At 43.5% G+C, this 18,092-nt stretch overlaps 1 protein-coding gene across 3 annotated transcripts in view; it reads left to right on the plus strand.

The window, feature by feature from the left end:
- The window catches only part of EFHC2 (EF-hand domain containing 2), a 99,274-nt gene that overhangs the window by 29,054 nt on the left and 52,128 nt on the right, over window positions 1-18,092 (plus strand). For all 3 annotated transcript variants that reach the window (XR_015697534.1, XR_015697533.1, XM_014054286.2), the window contains exons 8-10: window positions 6,291-6,456; window positions 14,840-14,982; window positions 16,704-16,900. Coding sequence is in view for 1 of the 3 variants with exons in the window: in XM_014054286.2 (XP_013909761.2) it covers window positions 6,291-6,456; window positions 14,840-14,982; window positions 16,704-16,900 (506 nt within the window). In the remaining 2 variants the exon portion in view is untranslated. The remainder of the gene's footprint in view (window positions 1-6,290; window positions 6,457-14,839; window positions 14,983-16,703; window positions 16,901-18,092) is intronic.

Consider the following 18,092-nt stretch of genomic DNA (forward strand, 5'->3'; position numbering starts at 1 on the left):
CCTATATAGTAATCAATCAAATACCTTTTTTTAAAGTTTTGTTTTAATTGAACAAAAACACAAAAAAAGAATAATCCTTCATTATATCTTGTAGAAAGTGTGTTGATTGGTTACAAATACATTTCGTGCTTTTTTTCCACAATCATTTCTTATACTTCGTTCATATTGGATTGTACATTTTAAATCAAAAATCTTAATCTATTTTACTATCAATATTACCAAAATTCTCATTTAACTACAATTTTTTAAACATGCTTTTATCTGAAATCATTTGTATTTAAAGACACAACCACCTACTGGCATTCATTCGCAATTTCAATAAACCTCCAATAACATTACACCTTTATAACATATTCTGAAAAAAAATCAATTAATAAGATATCTAAGCATTCCCCCCCTCTTTCCCCCCAATTCACTATTTAAAGCTTGTATCCAATCTGCTTTTACCAATACAAAAAATGTATATATCATTAAACATTATCCATTAACATTTCCTTGTTATTGTTGTAGTTAGCTAAAAATTATTTACTTTTTATATCACATCTCCTCTCATCAGACCCAAAAGAAATTACACCTTTATAACAAGATCTAAACAAAAAAATATTAATAAAATTTATAGGTCTTTTCCCCAAGTCCCAATTTACAATTTACTGTATATCCAAGTTACTTTTACTAGTTAAAATTATCATATCATTATTGTTATCATAGTTAATTATATGTTAATGAATAAACATTTAACAACAATCTAAAACAATCTACAAAATACTAAAATTCCTACTTATTAATCACCAAAAATTAATTATTTTTTTATCATTAACTTTCATTATCAACCTGTATCTTTCCAGTGGCAAAACAGTCTTATCTCTCTTGCCAGTTGTTGTGTCAATTCTCTTTTTAACTCCTTTATAAAGTTTTTATAAACTTCTCTCCGCACTTTATTGCTTGAAATATCTCTCAGATAATCTTGTTGCCCTTGAATTGTTATTGAAATTAACTTGTCTTTGGTTGTCAGACTTATTTCTGAAAAGGTTTCTCTTCTTAACTCCATCATTATCACCCTTTTTTTCCCTCCTGTATCTTGAAATCTGGGATAAAGCTCCAAATTGTCAAATTCAATTTTCCATCTTCCCATCTTTCCACTTTCACCCATGTTTGCTCCATTAATAAGTTCATCTATTGTCTTATCTTTATCTTCTATATTTTCATTCTCTTCTTTAATTTTTGGGGTTCCAACCCCATCATCTTTTGCTGTGAGAAACAATAGTATATCCAACTTCTTCTCAAATCTCCCAAATCTTTCCAATATATTTTGAATTCCAGCCAGGATATTTTGAAATTTCAAGATTACCCCATCTGCATATTGATCCATTTTTCCCAAAAAAAGGAGAGAAAAAGAAAAAAGGAATCTGATAGCCACTGCCACTCTAGCCTTCCAAGCCTCTTTTGTGTGTGTATGTATGTATGTGTGTGTGTGTGTCTCTGTGTGTGTATATATATATATAATATATATATGTGTATGTATGTATGTACGTATGTGTTTATATAAATATATATGTGTGTATTTGTGCTGATAAATAAATAAAGGGAGACTAGTATAGATCTATTTCAAGCTATTTAGCTCTCATCAGCTAGCCATACCCTTACTGGGAATCGAACCTGTGCTGTCTTGCATCTTAGGCAGATGTGTTAACCACTAAGCCACAGAGTTCGACTCTTTATCAGCTGTGCCGGGGTGAAAGGTATCTATTTAGAGTTACAACCCCCGGTATGCCCAAATATGGGAGGAAGATTACTACTTCCATTCTCTGTCCTTCGGCTCGTCACAAGAGACCATCCAGAAAGAAACCCAATATTTTTACTGTTGCCTTTGTTACATTTGTGTATTTGTGCTGATAAATAAATAAAGGGAGACTAGTATAGATCTATTTCAAGCTATTTAGCTCTCATCAGCTAGCCATATATATATATTTATCAGCATAAATATAACAAATGTAACAAAAAAGGCAACAGTAAAAAATATTGGGTTTCTGTCTGGATGGTCTCTTGTGACGAGCCTAATGACAGAGAGTGGAAGTGTGACCTTCCTCCCATACTTGGGCATACCAGGGGTTGTGACTTTAAGTATATATATATATGTTTTCTGAGGTTTTCGCGTGTGTTAGTATGTAGGTCTCTAGTTGTTCGGGTTTTCTCCCGCGTAGAATTGGAGATGTCTTGGAGACGTTTCGATGAAGTCACATTCGTCATCTTCAGGCTGCTGCTGACTACTTCAGGTTTGGTGTTTCCAGGAGTAGTGTGGGATCTGGGCTGTTTGTTCCTTATAACTGCTGGTAGGGGATTAAATTTTTAACTGCCAGTAGGGTATTAAGTTTTAACTGCCAGTAGGGGATTAAAACTGATTGAATGGGGGCTTGGGTGTGTCTTGATTAGGTGGAAGTGTGTCATTATTTGGTGGAGGGGTGTTCTGTTCTGATTGTTTGGGGGGTTGTGTTTCCTGTGAGGGTAGGAGGGGTTTTGAAGAGGCTGATTGTGCTTTAGCAGTCTGGCTTCTGGTTCTGGGTCGTGCCTCCTCATCAGTTTGTGTTTTTGGTTGTTTTCTTTGTGGATGTTTTTTGGTAGTATTCTGTGTGGCTATTGTGAGTGTGGGCCTGGTCTCATTCTTCATGTTTGGGATTCGTTTGTTAATGAGGGCGGGTTTCCAAAGGGCTGGCAGGCGGGAGGTGTCGTCTCGCCTGTTCATGCTATGTGGGTGTTTTTCTATTTCGATTGCTTCCCTGATTATACGGTTGTTGAAGTGTTCGGCCTTGGCGATGGTTCTTGTCTTATTGAAGTCAATTTTATGTCCTGTGGCTTTGAGGTGTTGGACCAGGGAAGAAGTTGGTTCTTCTTTTTTGATTGCATTTTTGTGTTCTTCAATGCGTGCACTTATTCTTCTGTTGGTCTGTCCGATGTATGTGGCGGGGAGAACTACACACTCTCACCAACGTACTGACATCCAATGGATTCCAAAGAAATAAGATCACCAACCTAATCCAAAAAGAAACCCCCACTAAAGTCCAGGACAGAGAACAAGAAAATGGAAAAGCCCTCCTCCCATACATAAAAGGCACCACAGACAAAATCAGCAAAATCCTCCGCAAACACAACATCAAGACAGCATTCTGCACAGACCGGAAAATATCCACCATCCTAAGAAAAACCAAAGACAAAATTGAATTAGAAAATCAAGGAGTATATGAAATCCCATGCACTACTTGCCCCGCCAAGACAAACGTCGCCAAGACATCTCCAATTCTACGCGGGAGAAAACCCGAACAACTAGAGACATACATATATATATATATATATATATATATATATATATATATATATATATATATATATATATATATATATGTGTGTGTGTGTGTGTATATATATATATATATATATATATATATATATATATATATATATATATATATATATATATATATATATATATAAAGTTGACTTAAGCACAAATTCTTTTGTACTCTTCAAAGAAGAAGGATTCTATCTTTTTCTTTCCTTTTCCTTCCCTTGCCAAAATATTTTCCAAAGGCACCTGCGAAAACAATTCGTGCCCTTGGCTCTTTATCAGATTTTGTAAGCAAGTTGCAAACCCTTCAGTTACAAAGTCAGTGAGATCAAAGAGGAAAGAACAAAAGATACATTGTTTTAAAAAAAACTCCAGACTCTGACTTCCGAGTGGCAGATTCCACTTTTTCATACTTGTCTCAAGCTTATGGAAAACAAAGGTCTTAATTGTCTTTAATGGAATTTAATAACAAATGGTAGGAAGAATTGTTAAAATAAAAAAGAAGGTTTTAGTTCAAGCCAAAAAATAAGGTGACAAAGAATAGAGGGGAAAAAATATCAATCCGTTCACTTTAAGAGGAGAAACAGGAAACATTATGGTCACTTCAATCCACAAAATATCATTACAAAGAAAAAAACAAAAACTTTCCAAGGCAGTCCAATAAAAATTAAATTCGCTACTTTATTCTTTTACTTAAAGGATTAATTTATCTTTAAAAAAAGTTTCTTTGGGCAATTTTTCTCAGAATAGAAAAAAAAACCTCACCAGATGGACTCAATTTCACTTCCTTCCTTCCAGAGCCATCTCTGACTTCGTCAGCCTATGGCTGCCTGTTTGCCGCCGGCTTGAAGCACTTCCCTTGGGTCAATCAGGGACTTTGCGATGGTCCAACTGGACCGTCCAGTGGCAAAAGTGTCAACGGTGGTCTCGGACTGTCGAGACCACACGTATTGTCGAGACATTGGCTCCTCCCCTCAATCAAATGCCTTTTTATAATCAATTCAAACCATATGAAAATTTGCTTTTTGTGTTTTGCAATTCTCCAAAACCATTTTATCACTCAGAATTTGATCTTTTGCATCTCTGCTTTTCCTTTTATTTCTTTTCTTTTATATTGAAAGGATGTTATTTTCTTCTAAGTAACCTTGCATTTTACCTGCTATCATGCTGGTGAGTAATTTCAACATTGTTGGCAAACATGTTGTTGGCCTGTAGTTTCTTGGTATGTTGTTGGCCTGTAGTTTCTTTCACTGTTTTTTTTAAATCAAATTAGGATTAGCCAATTATTAGAATAGTTCATTAGGCCGTTTAGCTATAGTTGGATGTAAGCTTGTCCACTATTTGAGCCAAAAGCTATGGAATTGATAATTTCCAGGAGTTATGTAATTTTTAATCATTTTTATTTGATTTTATTTGAACAATTTCTGTTCATATTATTGGCTCTTCCATTTGATTTGTAGTAAATTCATTTTCAAATTCTTTTATCCATCTTGCATTCATTTTGAGTTTTCCATATGTCTTTCTAAAACAATTGTTTCCTTTTTATTTGGTTTTCTATTTTCAGAATTTCTGTTGCCATTTATACTTCGGTAGAATCATTTCTGGTCTGATTGAAATAGGTGATTTTATTTAAATTGTACGATCTATCCATCAGTATTCCCCACTATTATTGTTATTTGCTGCTTTTTGATTTCTAATTGATTTCTTCTACTTTTCTTGTGCTAAGAGAATGTTTTTTTTATTAGGCTTATCTTTTTCCTTATCTTTTTCAGGTTTTGCTCTTTCATATTCTTTAAATTACTTACATCTTATCTTAATTTCTTTATTTTGATCTCCAATCTGCTCTTCCATTTTGGGATTGCATATGATTCTGCTTTTGGTTTTGAAAATTGATATTCAATTTTTCTATAATCACCACTGCTATACTGTAGACACTGATTGGTCTGTTTGATACATGTTATTTTAATCTTTGCAAGGGTTTTATTTACATCCTTTATTATAGGTGCCAGATCTTTTGGGGGCATTACATTCAATGAAGACAATTGTCTTTCTACTGATAATTCTGCATATGTCATAATTTTCTCTCTTAATCCTTCTCTAAGGGAGGGGGGTCAATTCATAGGTTGTTTCTAGTGTTTCATATAATACAGAGATTATTATAAGTATGATAGTAGTACTGTTAGCAGCAATACTGCCTGACTCCCAGTAACATTTCATAAATGTATAGTTATAATGTATGGGTCCTTGGTGCTCTTAGAGCTTGATTGTTTTCTTACAGACGTTTCATTACCCAAGCTAGGTAACATTATCGTACTAGCCCTGATGATGTTACCTAGTTTGGGAATAAAACATCTGCAAGAAAACAATCAAGCTCAAAGAGCACCAAGGATCCTTCATTTCAACCCTGACCTACAAATATTCTCTTTTATTAACTGTAATTTAGTTGAGCTCAGTAAGAATAAATGCTCAGTGAGAACATTACATTTACCCATGTAAATGTAATGTACTTAAAATGTAATTATGAAATTATTACAGGTAAACTTTAGTGATCTGTATTTATATTTAAAAAGACTAAATCTGAATGTAATGATGTGAATAAGGTTCCATCTTCTAGAATAATATATAGTTATTATTGGTAATGTATATGCTTTTCCTATCTATTAAAAATAGCAATAGCACTTAGATTTATATACTGCCTCATAGTGCTCATTTTACTGACTATGTAAACGTACAGGAAACAAAGGGAACTATCAATGGTGATATGCAGGGAAAAAAACTTTACAAAAATTCCTGTTTAGAGAAATGTCTTATTCTTAAAACATAACATGACTTTTTTTAAAAAAAATTGAAAGTTATTTTATTTTAATAGATGTGTGGTATATATAAAATGTAAGCACTAATATTCAGGAACTAATGTGAAATATGTTGATTTGCTACTTGCGTTTCACAGAGGATTTTACTCCAGTTCCATACAAGACAGCACCTTCTTTGAAAATAGAAAGAGTTATTCCTCCATATAGTGGTTTTGGATCTGAAGAAGACTCTCTTTGCTCTTGCCTTAGCTTACTTCCTAAACCTCCCCAAAAGGACTTCAAGAAATTCATGGAAAAAGACAGGTATCTGAATAAAAGTGTTACTCAGAACCTTTTTTCTCCATTTGAATGAGAGACAGGAAGAGATAGTCATTTTTTTTCATAATGTCAAAACAAATGGACAATTGTAGCAGGCATATTTTCTGTCTGGTAGACAACAAATCCTATTAACAAAGTTTTGATCTAATATTGATCTCCTAATATATTTTCATTAATTTCAAATATGTATAAGAAAATTCTAAGAACCACCATAGTCCACTTATCCTTCCTGGCCTCTACTCCGTAATCATTTATATATCCTATATCAGTGATGGCAAACCTTTTTCACCTCGAATGCCAAAAGCACAAGTGCGTGCGCTATAGCGCTCACTCATGTGCCCACCTCCATAGCAATGCCCCCCACACCATGCCCTTTGCACATGCGCATGTGATGACCACCACCACCCCTGCTGCCCCGTGCAGGTGCGCACAGCTTTCTTGGAGCCTGAGGAGGGTGAAAATGGCCTCCCTCCCCCCCGAGGCCTCTTGGAGGACAGAAACGGCCCATTCTCCAGTGCACTGCTCGGAGAGTCCAAATGCTGGGTTAACACAGCCTATCTGCCCTTGGACTGAGTGATGTTTTTGTTGACCACGCCTCCCTTTGCCTCTGCATGCTCAGTTCGAAAACTCAGTCCGCCCGTTAGGACTGTTTTGGGAGAGCTCCAGTCTAAGGTCAGATAGGCTGGAAAAAGTTTCCCACTTTGGACCACGTTTAAACTCTCAGATAGAAAAAATTACAGCTACCACAAGAACTGTCAAATTGCCTCCATTGAGGTTTCTGTCGCTTTAAAAAAGGGCTACCAGGCTTCTCTGCTGCTGCTGGTCGCAAGCGCTACAGAGGATCGGAAAAGGCTCGCACAGCGGAGGCTGGCGAGCGGCAGGAGCAGCTAGTGGGGTAAGCGAAGTTCCTAGCCAGGACAGGGGCGTTCCAGGTGAAAAGAAGCCCCAGAGAAGGCTCTGGGAAGGCTCTGAAGCCGGCAGGCCGGATTGCTAGGGATCCCTCATCTGCTCCATTCTGCCCGGCAACAGCGGTGACGGCTAGAGCCTTCGCGCGCTTTTCTGGGCTGTGAGGCTAGAAAGAGCGGGAAGCGGCTGCGCGCGCACCCCCCGCCATTTTGGATCGCTCCGACTCGCTGTGGAGAGCGGCAGAGCGCAGATCGTGCGAGGAGCGGAGAAATTCATTCCGACTGCTAGTGAGAGGCAGGAGAAACGAAGAGCCGGACAGCCCAAGCGGAGCCACAGCCAGCCCTCAGTGACCGCAGAACGCCGCGAGGAGGCTGGGGACTAGCCTGGGGATCCAGCTAGTCTCTCCCTCCTGAGAGGAAGCTAAGTCTCGGGGAACCGAAGGTGGTGAGAGGAAGGAATCCGACCCCCAGGCGGCCCTTCCCTCCTGAAGATTCTGCGAGCGCATTTGGACCTCAACGGCCAGCGCGTGCCCGTCCCAGCTCCAGCTATCTTCCAGGCCTCGTGGGGACCTGAAATGGCTGAGGAATGCAGGGAGGCCTTAGGGGAACAGGCAGGGCCCTCCAGCAAACGCAGTAAGCTGGATCCCTCTATAAAGAAAGGCAAAGGGCACAAGGGCTCACTTGAAAGGTCTTCACCAAGAGCCACAGTGGATCCCAGGGAGGTTTCAAGGCCCCATCAGCCAGAACCTAGCCCAGACCATCGCAGCAGGGAGTCAGCTTCCCCTGATCGTGAGGCCCAATCCCCCGGGGACAGTGAATTCTTGTCTGGGGATAACTATAGGTCCAGGGATCCGTCTCCTGAAGCGTCTTGGGGGTACCCCGACTCCCCTAGCTCCTCCATTGGAGAGGAACGAGATTCTATCCAGGATTCCCTGTGTGGGAAGGGTGAATCCAGCTCAGGCAGGCCTAGCCATCGCACGCCCAGTAAGCAGAAACTGAAAAGGGGAAAAAGCCCTGCTCTTTCTGATGAAATGAGGGAGGTAATTTCTTTAGCCATTTCCCAAGGGATAGCTGAAGGCATTAAGCACAGGGGCTCTCGCAAGGGCAAGGCCCCAAAGGAAAAGCGCAAGCCTAAGGCCTCCACTTCCAAGGAGCCTGTATCCTCCTCCCCATCTTCCAGCCCATCTCACTCTGGGCTTTCAAGTTCTGAGCAGGAAGAAGGGGAAATTTTCGTGCTTTCTGAAGGCGAAAACCCTACCCCTGACAAGCCTAAATTCACTGGCCTGTTTCAGCCGTCATTATTCAAATCAATCTTGCATAAGGCCAGGACGGCTACAGAGTTAGGCCCCACTTCCAGGCCTGAGACCTCTCAAGCTTCCACATCCAGGGATCATAAGCATGGCTTATTCAAAGAAACAGTAGAAATCCCCGAGGTTATTCCTGTGCCTGACCTCTTTATGGACGCTGTGCAGCACCAGTGGCTACAGCCAGGCACCCTAACCAATCCCAGTGGGGGGGGGGGGACAGAGCACTGTATGCCCTGGAGGGGAAAATGGAAGAAATCCTGAAATTCCCGGAAGTAGATGCCCCAGTTGTGTCTCTAACTTCCAACTCAAACTTGCCAGCGGAACTCCTAGAGGGACTAAAGGCAGAAGATAAGAGGTCAGAAAAGGCGTGTCATAAAACACACTTGGCGTCTGCCTGGGCCATCAAGGCATCCACCTCTGCCTCCTTCTTTATCAGGGCCACCTTATTCTGGCTGCGCCAACTCAGGTCTAGACCACCACCCAGGAAATCTAGATGGCGCCATGAACTAACCAAGATTATTACCGCTGTCGAGTATTCGGCGGATGCCACCTTGACAGCAGCGAAATTTTCATCCAGGGCTCTCGCTTCCAATATCACCTCCTGCCGCCTCTTATGGCTCAGGCATTGGCAGGCCGAAATGAAGGCCAAGTGGAAGCTGGCATCGGCCCCATTTAAAGGAGGCCTTCTGTTTGGAGAGGCCCTGGACAAGTTTGTCACTGAAACCAAGGACAAACGCAAGATCCTTCCTGCAACCTTTAAGAGGGGTGACCGGAAAGGGGCGGGGTCCTTTCGTAAGAGACCTTACAGGAGTCAGGAAGCAGGGCAATCTTCTCTCCCTTCCTCCTACCAGAGACCCTTTCAGGCAGGGGGGGATAGGCACCAAGACAGACCCTTCGGTGCTTGTGCCAACCAATCCCAGTCTTCCTTTCGGAGAACATTCTGAGGAGGAGGAAACAACAGCTGTGGCTCCCGTCCTTTTCGTAAAGGAAAGTGACGGTCGCAGGGATCCCCCCATCGGGGGTCGGCTATGGCTGTACGCCGACAGGTGGGAGGAGATAACATCGGACAAGTGGGTCCTCAACACCATTCGGAGGGGCCTTGTCCTGGACTTTCTAACCTTTCCCCAGAGAAAGTTTATTCACTGTCCTACCCCCAGGAACCTGGAGAAGAGGGAGCGCATGAGAGCAGAAATCCGCCATCTCTTAGAGATAGAGGCGATAGAGCCAGTCCCCAGGGATCAGCAGGGGAAGGGCTTTTATTCTATCCTCTTCCTTGTGCCCAAGAGTTCAGGGGGGTGGAGGGCCATCTTGGACCTCAAGAGCCTAAACCAGCATCTGGCTTACAAGAGGTTCAAGATGCAGTCACTCCATTCCATCCTGGACTGTGTGAGGGAGGGGGACCTATTGACATCAATAGATCTCAAAGAGGCCTACCTGCATGTCCCCATCCATGTGGCCCACAGGCGGTTCCTGAGGTTCTGTTCGGAAGGGAAGCATTTCCAATACAGGGCTCTTCCCTTCGGGCTATCATCTGCGCCCAGAACATTCACCAAAATTCTGGCAGTGCTAGCGGCTCACCTCCGCAATCATCCGGTTCGTCTGGAATGTTATTTGGACGATATAATCATTCATTCTCTCACCACCAAGCAGGCACACCGCGATGTTTCTCTAACTGTGCAGACCCTCCACCACCATGGCTTCTCTGTCAACATGGAGAAGAGCCAGTTCCGGCCATCCACCTGTATACAGCACCTGGGTGCGGTCATCAACTCCACCTCCTGCCAGATATTTCTTTCTCCAGACCGGCTGTCCAACCTGAGACGCAGAATGAAGCACTGCAGCCTTGCCAGGTCGGTACCAATCATTCAGCTGTCCCAGCTCCTGGGAATAATGATATCGTGCCTGAGGGTGGTGCCCTGGGCTCGACTTCACGCCAGGGAGCTGCAGTGGTTCCTGCTGCCAATGCAGAGGGCCAAGGCCAGCGACTCACACAGGCGGGTTCGGCTCCCACGAAAGGTGATCCGGTCTCTGGCATGGTGGAGGTCCAAGGCGGTCAAGAAGGGCTGCTTGTTCAAGGAGCCGGAAAGACTAGTTGTCACCACGGATGCCAGTCTCCTGGGGTGGGGCGCCCACTGTCAGGGCCACCTAGCCCAAGGCCGATGGACTCAGAGGGAGGCCGCCCACAGCATCAATTGGCTGGAACTGAGGGCAGCTCGCCTCGCGCTGAGAAAGTTCTCCGCTCTAGTAAAAGGGGCTCATGTACTGTTGATGACAGACAATGTAGCGACAAAAGCGCATATAAACCGGCAAGGGGGCACTCGATCAAAAGCCCTCATGCTCGAGGTGGAAGCGCTGGGCAGGTGGGCGGAACGTCATCTGGCTTCTCTCAGTGCAGATCACATCTCCGGCGTAAGCAACCGGGAAGCAGACTGGCTGAGTCGCCAACGCATCGACCACTCGGAGTGGCGCCTGCACCCGGACCTGTTCCAACAGATCGTGAGGAGATTCGGCAAGCCTCAGGTAGACCTGTTTGCTACACACAACAACACACAGCTCCCACGCTTCTTCAGTCGCTACCACTCGCCCCAGGCGGAGGGAACAAACGCACTGAGGTCAGTGTGGCCTCAGGGACTTCTGTATGCCTTCCTTCCACTTCCGCTCATTCCTCAGGTGGTGAACAAGCTCCTGGCCGAAAAGGCAGACCTCATTCTGGTGGCTCCCTTCTGGCCCAGAAGGCCCTGGTACGCAGACCTGGTCAGTCTCTCAGTTCAGAGACCGTGGAGAATCCCTTGGGACCAAATTGCCCTCAGCCAAGGGGCCATCACCCATCCAGAACCCCAGTGGCTACAGCTAGCCATTTGGCACTTGAAGGGGAGCTCCTGAGGAAGCAGAAGTTCTCTGACCAGGTCATTCGAACAATTCAAGCGTCCAGGAGGCCTTCTACTACTAGAATCTACGATGCCACCTGGGCCGCATTCTCTCAGTGGTGCATGACTAGAGACATAGAGGCCTCTTCAGCCTCGATCCCTCAGACCCTATAGACTTTTTGCAGGAGGGTCTGGATAAAGGCCTTGCGGTCAGCACCCTCAGACACCAGGTTGCAGCGCTGTCTACCATCCTGGCAAAGGGCTCCTCTCGCTCTCTGAGTCAACTTCCTCAGATCAAGAGCTTTCTCAAGGGAGCAGCAAACATCAGCCCTCCAGCTGTTCACCGGTATCCGTCTTGGGACCTTCCATTTGTGCTTAAGGCCCTGACCAAAGCCCCATTTGAGCCTTTGAGAAAGACCAGTCTGCGCCACCTTACCATCAAAACTGCTTTCCTGGTGGCCATTACATCCGCTCGCAGGGTATCCGAGCTGGCTGCGCTCTCTGTCAGGGAGGATTTGTGCGTAGTTCACCCGGACAGAGTAATTTTGAGGCTTGATCCGTCATTTGCTCCGAAAATTAACTCTCTGTTTCACAGGTCTCAAGAGCTTATTTTGCCCAACTTCTGTCCCCATCCTTCTCACCCTAAGGAGCGTGAGTGGCACAAGCTGGACGTGAGATGAGCCGTGCGAACGTATGTAAAGAGGACAAAAGACTTCCGCCGGTCAGAGGCGTTCTTTGTCTCCTTCCTCCCTGCGTCCCTTGGCCACAAGGTCTCCTCTCACACTGTGGAACGTTGGCTACGCGCTTGCATCAAGCTGGCATATGAACACCAGGGCAAAGCGGCTCCGAGACGGGTCACCGCACAGTCCACTAGGAGCGCAGCAACGTCTGCAGCCTGGGCAACCCAGTCCTCTATTCTAGACATTTGTAGAGCGGCCACTTGGGCTTCCCCCACGGCCTTTATTAAAAACTATAAGATTGACACCTTTGCCTCAGCCGAAGCCTCTTTTGACAGAAGAATATTACAAAGAGTGGCTGAAATGCCAGAGGCTGCGGCGCTTCCCCACCCTGGGACTCAATAGCTTGGGCATGTCCCAGCATTTGGACTCTCCGAGCAGTGCACTGGAGAAAGACCGTTGGCTTACCTGAACGGTCGTTCTCGGGGCACTGCGAGGAGAGTCCAAACCCACCCGGGTGTTTATTATATTGAATGATGTGACTGTATTGACTGTAACTGATTACAGGACGGTTTCCTTCGTTTTCGAACTGAGCATGCAGAGGCAAAGGGAGGCGTGGTCAACAAAAACATCACTCAGTCCAAGGGCAGATAGGCTGTGTTAACCCAGCATTTGGATTCTCCTCGCAGTGCCCCGAGAACGACCGTTCAGGTAAGCCAACGGTCTTTTTCTGACTTCTGGTTTGCATGTTGGGCTGTTTTTCACCGTCCAGAAGTCTCCGGAGGGCTAAAAACAGCCCAACATGCAAACCGGAAGTTTGGAAATGGACTTCCGGGTTGCCCAGAGGGCGAAAAACGTCTGAAAATGAAGGCCTAAATCAGCTGGGCAGTGTGCTCATGTGCGATGGAGCTGACAGGGCAACACTTCACATGCCCTCAAAAATAGCTCCATGTGTCACCTGTGGCACGCATGCCATAGGCTTGCCATCACAGTCCTATATCATGCTCTATTTTGCAATGTAGTCTGGGATTTACAAAGCAATTTTTGGAATTAGGACATCTGGATCATTATATACTGCATGGGTAAATTTTGTGAATTAATGGAGAAATCCTTGCTATGGAATTTCCCCACAGATTTGAATTTTTTCCTTACAGAGGACAATTACAAATCAGTATCATTCATGATCATCTCCCCAAAACTTCCTAGGAATATTTTTTGAGCGATCAAACTCCTTTTTTCAAATATATTTATATTATGTACCGTGTTTCCCCGAAAATAAAAGAGGGTCTTATTTTCTTTTGACCCCCTCCAAATTTTGCTTGGGCCTTATTATTGGGGGGGGTTATTGGTTTGGGGTTGCTGGGTGGCTGGTCTCTTGCGAGCAGGCGCCCGAAGAGCCGGGCGCAGCCTTGGGCAAACGGCTGTGTTGCGCTGTCGCAGCAGCGCAACAAAGCTGCCATGAGGTGACCATGCTCATGAGCAGCTGCCCAGTAACTCCCCTTTCCAGGCGGGTAGAGCACCACTCACTGACTCAGTAATATCCCAAAGGCGCTAAGCCGCATGGCGCTCTGCCTGACTGGAAAGAGAGGTTGCGCGAGCACTTGTTCTGCCTCCAGCTTGCGTGCCTTCCTGCCTCACCATACCCAGCTCTCCCTGCAGGGCTGGGTCAGGGCACCACCACTGCCGCGGCCCCGCTGCTGCTGCCGCCATTCTCCAAATATAACTGGCTTCCAAACTCCGGAGATCCGCTGCCGAGTCTTCTGGCAGCGGCGGCTCTGGGACTACACTCTATGGATGTGGGCTGGCTGCCGGAAGACCTTCCAACAGCCAGCCCACAACCATAGAGTGTAGTCCCAGAGTGGCCGCTGCCGGAAGACTGGCAGTGGATCTCCAGAGTTTGGAAGCAGGTTATGCTCGGACCATGGCGGCAGCAGCAGCAGGGTGGTGGCGGCGGTGGCACCCAGGCCCAGTCCTGCAGGGAGAGTTGAGCATGGTGAGGCAGGGAGGCACGTGAGCTGAAGGCAGAACAAGTGCTCACGCAACCTCTCTTTCCAGCCAGGCAAAGCGTCATGTGGCTTAGCATCTTTGGGATATTACTGGGTCAGTGAGTGGAAAGGGGCATTACCAGCTGCCTGGCACCCCCCACTCCAGCTGGGCACAGTGCCACCTATCAACTTAGCGGTATCCCAAAGACGTCAAGCAATGTGAGCGCCTTTGCCCCCCTCCCCCAGCTCCTGTGGCTTTGCGCCTTCAGGATATCGCTAGGTTGGTGAGTGGCACTCTGCCTGGCTGGAGGGGGGGGTTGTCCAGGGGGCTTATTATGGGGGAGGTTGTATATTTTTGCCCACAGGAAAATATGACATGGCCTTATTATCAGGACATGTTGTAATTTCGGGGAAACACAGTAACTGTCCATAAACTCTGACGAGCACTAATTTTAGTATGCTGCAATGTACTTCTCACAGCAGTTTTGGAGGGCCAACATTGAATTAATATAAATCCTGACTGTGTTATTTTACAAATTTTACAAATTTTACAAATTGAAATTATCTGTTTCTCCAGGTAAAGAGAAAATGAAACAATTTTGAAAATCTTTTCTTCTGCTTTTTCAGACAAGGCCTTGAAAGCAATATTTTGCGGTTCCTTGCACAACATATTACTTCTGATCCCATCGCTAAGGATCGGAAGTTCATTATTTCTTATTTTCTAAGTGATGACACAATATCAGTGTTTGAACCTCCTCAAAGAAATACAGGTAAGATAATAATTCCGTTACAAGCAACTCTGATAATGAAGAGGATAGAGATTGTCCTTTACTTACAACTGTGATTAGGACTGAATTTCTGTCACTAAGTGAGGCATTAGTGCATTACTTAGCAAAACCAATCCCTGCAATCCTTGTTGTCTTTGTTATCTGAATCCCACAGTTGTTACAGTGAATATAAAATCTACACATCCCTGTTAAAATGTCAGTTTTGAGATGTAAAAAAAAATTAGACCAAGATAAATCACTTCAGATTTTTTCCACCTTTAATATAACATGTAAGCCATACGATGTAATTGAAAAACAAACTGAAAATGTTTGGAGAGGGGGGTGGATTAAAAACAAAAAAACTTACAATAATATGGTTGCATAAGTGTGGACACTCTCTTATAAATAGGAATGTTTTGGTGGTATGTGAGCTCTTATTATTTGGTCAGATCTGTTTTGGTAATTTGGGGGGAATGATATTTTATCATATGTAAGTAGATATATAGGTAAATGTTTTCAAGTTAAAGATGTAGCAGTTATATTACATCATTTATTTCAAAATCATCTGACAATGGGGGGAGGGAATATTGATTACTGTATTTTTCAGAATATAAGACGCCCCCATTTCCCTCAAAAAAGAGGCTGAAAATCTGGGCGCATCTTATACACTGAATACAGCATTTTTGGCCTCCTGAAACTCCGCCCCTTCACCAAAATGGCCGTGCAGAGCCTTTAGGAGCCTTGCAGTGTGCTTTCAGAGAGCTCCTGGGGGCTGGGGAAGGCAGAAATGAGTGAAAAACAGGCCACTTTTTGCTCATTTGGGGGGGGGCACCCCCCAGGAACTCTCTGCAAGCCCCCTAAAGACTATTCTTGCCTTTTGGAGGGGGGATGGGCCCATTTTCGCGAAAATGGGCCATTTTGGGGAGGTTTGCAGAGTGCAAAAAAAAATTTTTTTTTTTTTAAATTGCCTCTTCAAAACCTTGGTGCCTTTTATACTCCAGTGTGTCTTATACTCTGAATAATACAGTATATCAGGCATAGAAATAGTCAAGAGAATTATATTCAATGACTGGAAATATATTATCCCAGCTATCAAAGGTTGGATTCAAGAAATCTGTAACATTCATTTTTGAAAAGGGTGTTTTTCTACTTATTAAAAAATGACACAATGCTTTTTATTGTCATAGATTTTATAATATCTTACAAACACATATATAGAATGTATAATCTGACACATTGTTATTAAATTTAATAAGAATTTTCCATTTCTTATTTTATTCTTTTTATTTTATTTTTGTTTAGATGTCATCTTATATTATAACTTATATTATTGGATATGTGTATTGATTTCTATCTTTTTACATTGCAATAAAATTATAAAATAAAATTCAAATAATTTGAGTTAATGTTTTCCTAATTTGAATCCAGTCTGCTGTAATCCTAGTTTCTCCCAAAGGGATGGTATGATTCTCAGTTGCTCATGAAAACTTCTAAAAATTGTGAGTTTGATCACTGTGGTGAAATAAAAGAGGAATGTTGTTTGATTATATTAATATCATGAATATAACAAGAAATCTGGGGCAAGGAGGAAATGAATGTTAATGATTGTTATGTTATTGATTGGCTATGGAAAATTCAATATGAGTGAGTGAAATATATGAGCCTTGTTTTATTTTCATGTATGACTTACATTCAAAAGATCTAATATGGTTTTCTCATTATAGGAGTAATTGGTGGGAAATTCTTGGAAAGAAGTCGCATTAAAAAGCCTGGGCAAGAGCTTTATAAAAGTGAGCCATCTGAATACTACACAGCTAAGGACCTATTTGTTGGAGCCAAAGTGTGTTTCCATGGCCACGTCCTTCTTTTGGTGGATGCTGATGAATATGCTTTCAACTACATGGAGAAGCATGCAAATGAGGCAAGCTATATTTGCTAATCCTTATTTGTCTTTGGAGGCATATGTGATTTTATTATCTTGCCTAAATAAGGGTGGCTCTGAAGATCTTTGTTTATATGTTGAAGATGAAAACAGCCATCACTGTTTGATTTTGTAAAAAAAAAAGTTCTATGAGTAATTAATGCTACATTGTGAGTTTAGTAAATGCCATAGACCTTATTTTGTGCCTGATGACTGAAGTTTACACACTAATTTTTTATAATGTTCTAATCCTACCTTTGTTTTAAGAAAGGAATAATAATAGTAACAAAAAGGGAACTATTGATAAGGCCTGTGTTGTACCAGTTTATTTTCCTATACAAAATTCAAAGGAGCTAAAAAGCTAAGCAAACAAAATCCCTCAGAATATTTGATAATTGTTATGACTGCTTGTTTGCTACAGTATTCATGTAAAGCCTATTGGATAAAGAACAGCTAAACAATGAAAAGATAACACTAGCCTGATGAAAAATTTGGCAGAATTGTAAGGATTTTTTTTTTGCTTTTAATCCAGAAACTAAACAGTATTACCGTATTTATCGGCGTATAACACGCAGTTTTAAAACTAAAATTGGAAGCTTAAACCCTGCCTGCGTGTTATACGCCGATCTCAGCCTGGCGGCAGCGTCACACAGACTGTGGAAGGAGGGGGAGGAGGAGGGAACCAAAAAGAGCTTTTACCGAGTCTGCGCCCCACAGCCAGGACCGTCCTGGCGCCTCCAGCCGCGTTTCTTCCTGCAAAGCCATTCGGGCAACCCGAGAGTTCCGCTTGACGCCAGAAGGGCTTTGCAGGAAGAAACGCCGCGTTTCTTCCTGCAAAGCCCTTCGGGCAACCCGAGAGTTCCGCTTGACGCCAGAAGGGCTTTGCAGGAAGAAACGCCGCGTTTCTTCCTGCAAAGCCCTTCTGGCGTCAAGCGGAACTCTCGGGTTGCCCGAAGGGCTTTGCGGGGAAGAAACGCGGCTGGAGGCGCAAGGACGGTCCTGGCTGTGGGGCGCAGACTCGGTAAAAGCCTCTCTTTGGTTCCCTCCTCCTCCTCCTCCTCCTCCTCCTCCTCCTCCTCCTCCTCCTCCTTCTTTCTGGAGCCCCTTCCTCAAAGATTTGGTACCAAAGCAATGGCGGTGAGGAAGTTGTGTCTTTTGGATTTTGCACTGTTGTCTTTTCAATGGTTCTCAG

Source organism: Thamnophis sirtalis, unplaced genomic scaffold (assembly GCF_051295495.1).
Source record: "Thamnophis sirtalis isolate CommonGarterSnake01/CBP01778 unplaced genomic scaffold, rThaSir2_p1.2 scaffold_8, whole genome shotgun sequence".
Lineage (NCBI taxonomy): Eukaryota > Metazoa > Chordata > Lepidosauria > Squamata > Natricidae > Thamnophis > Thamnophis sirtalis.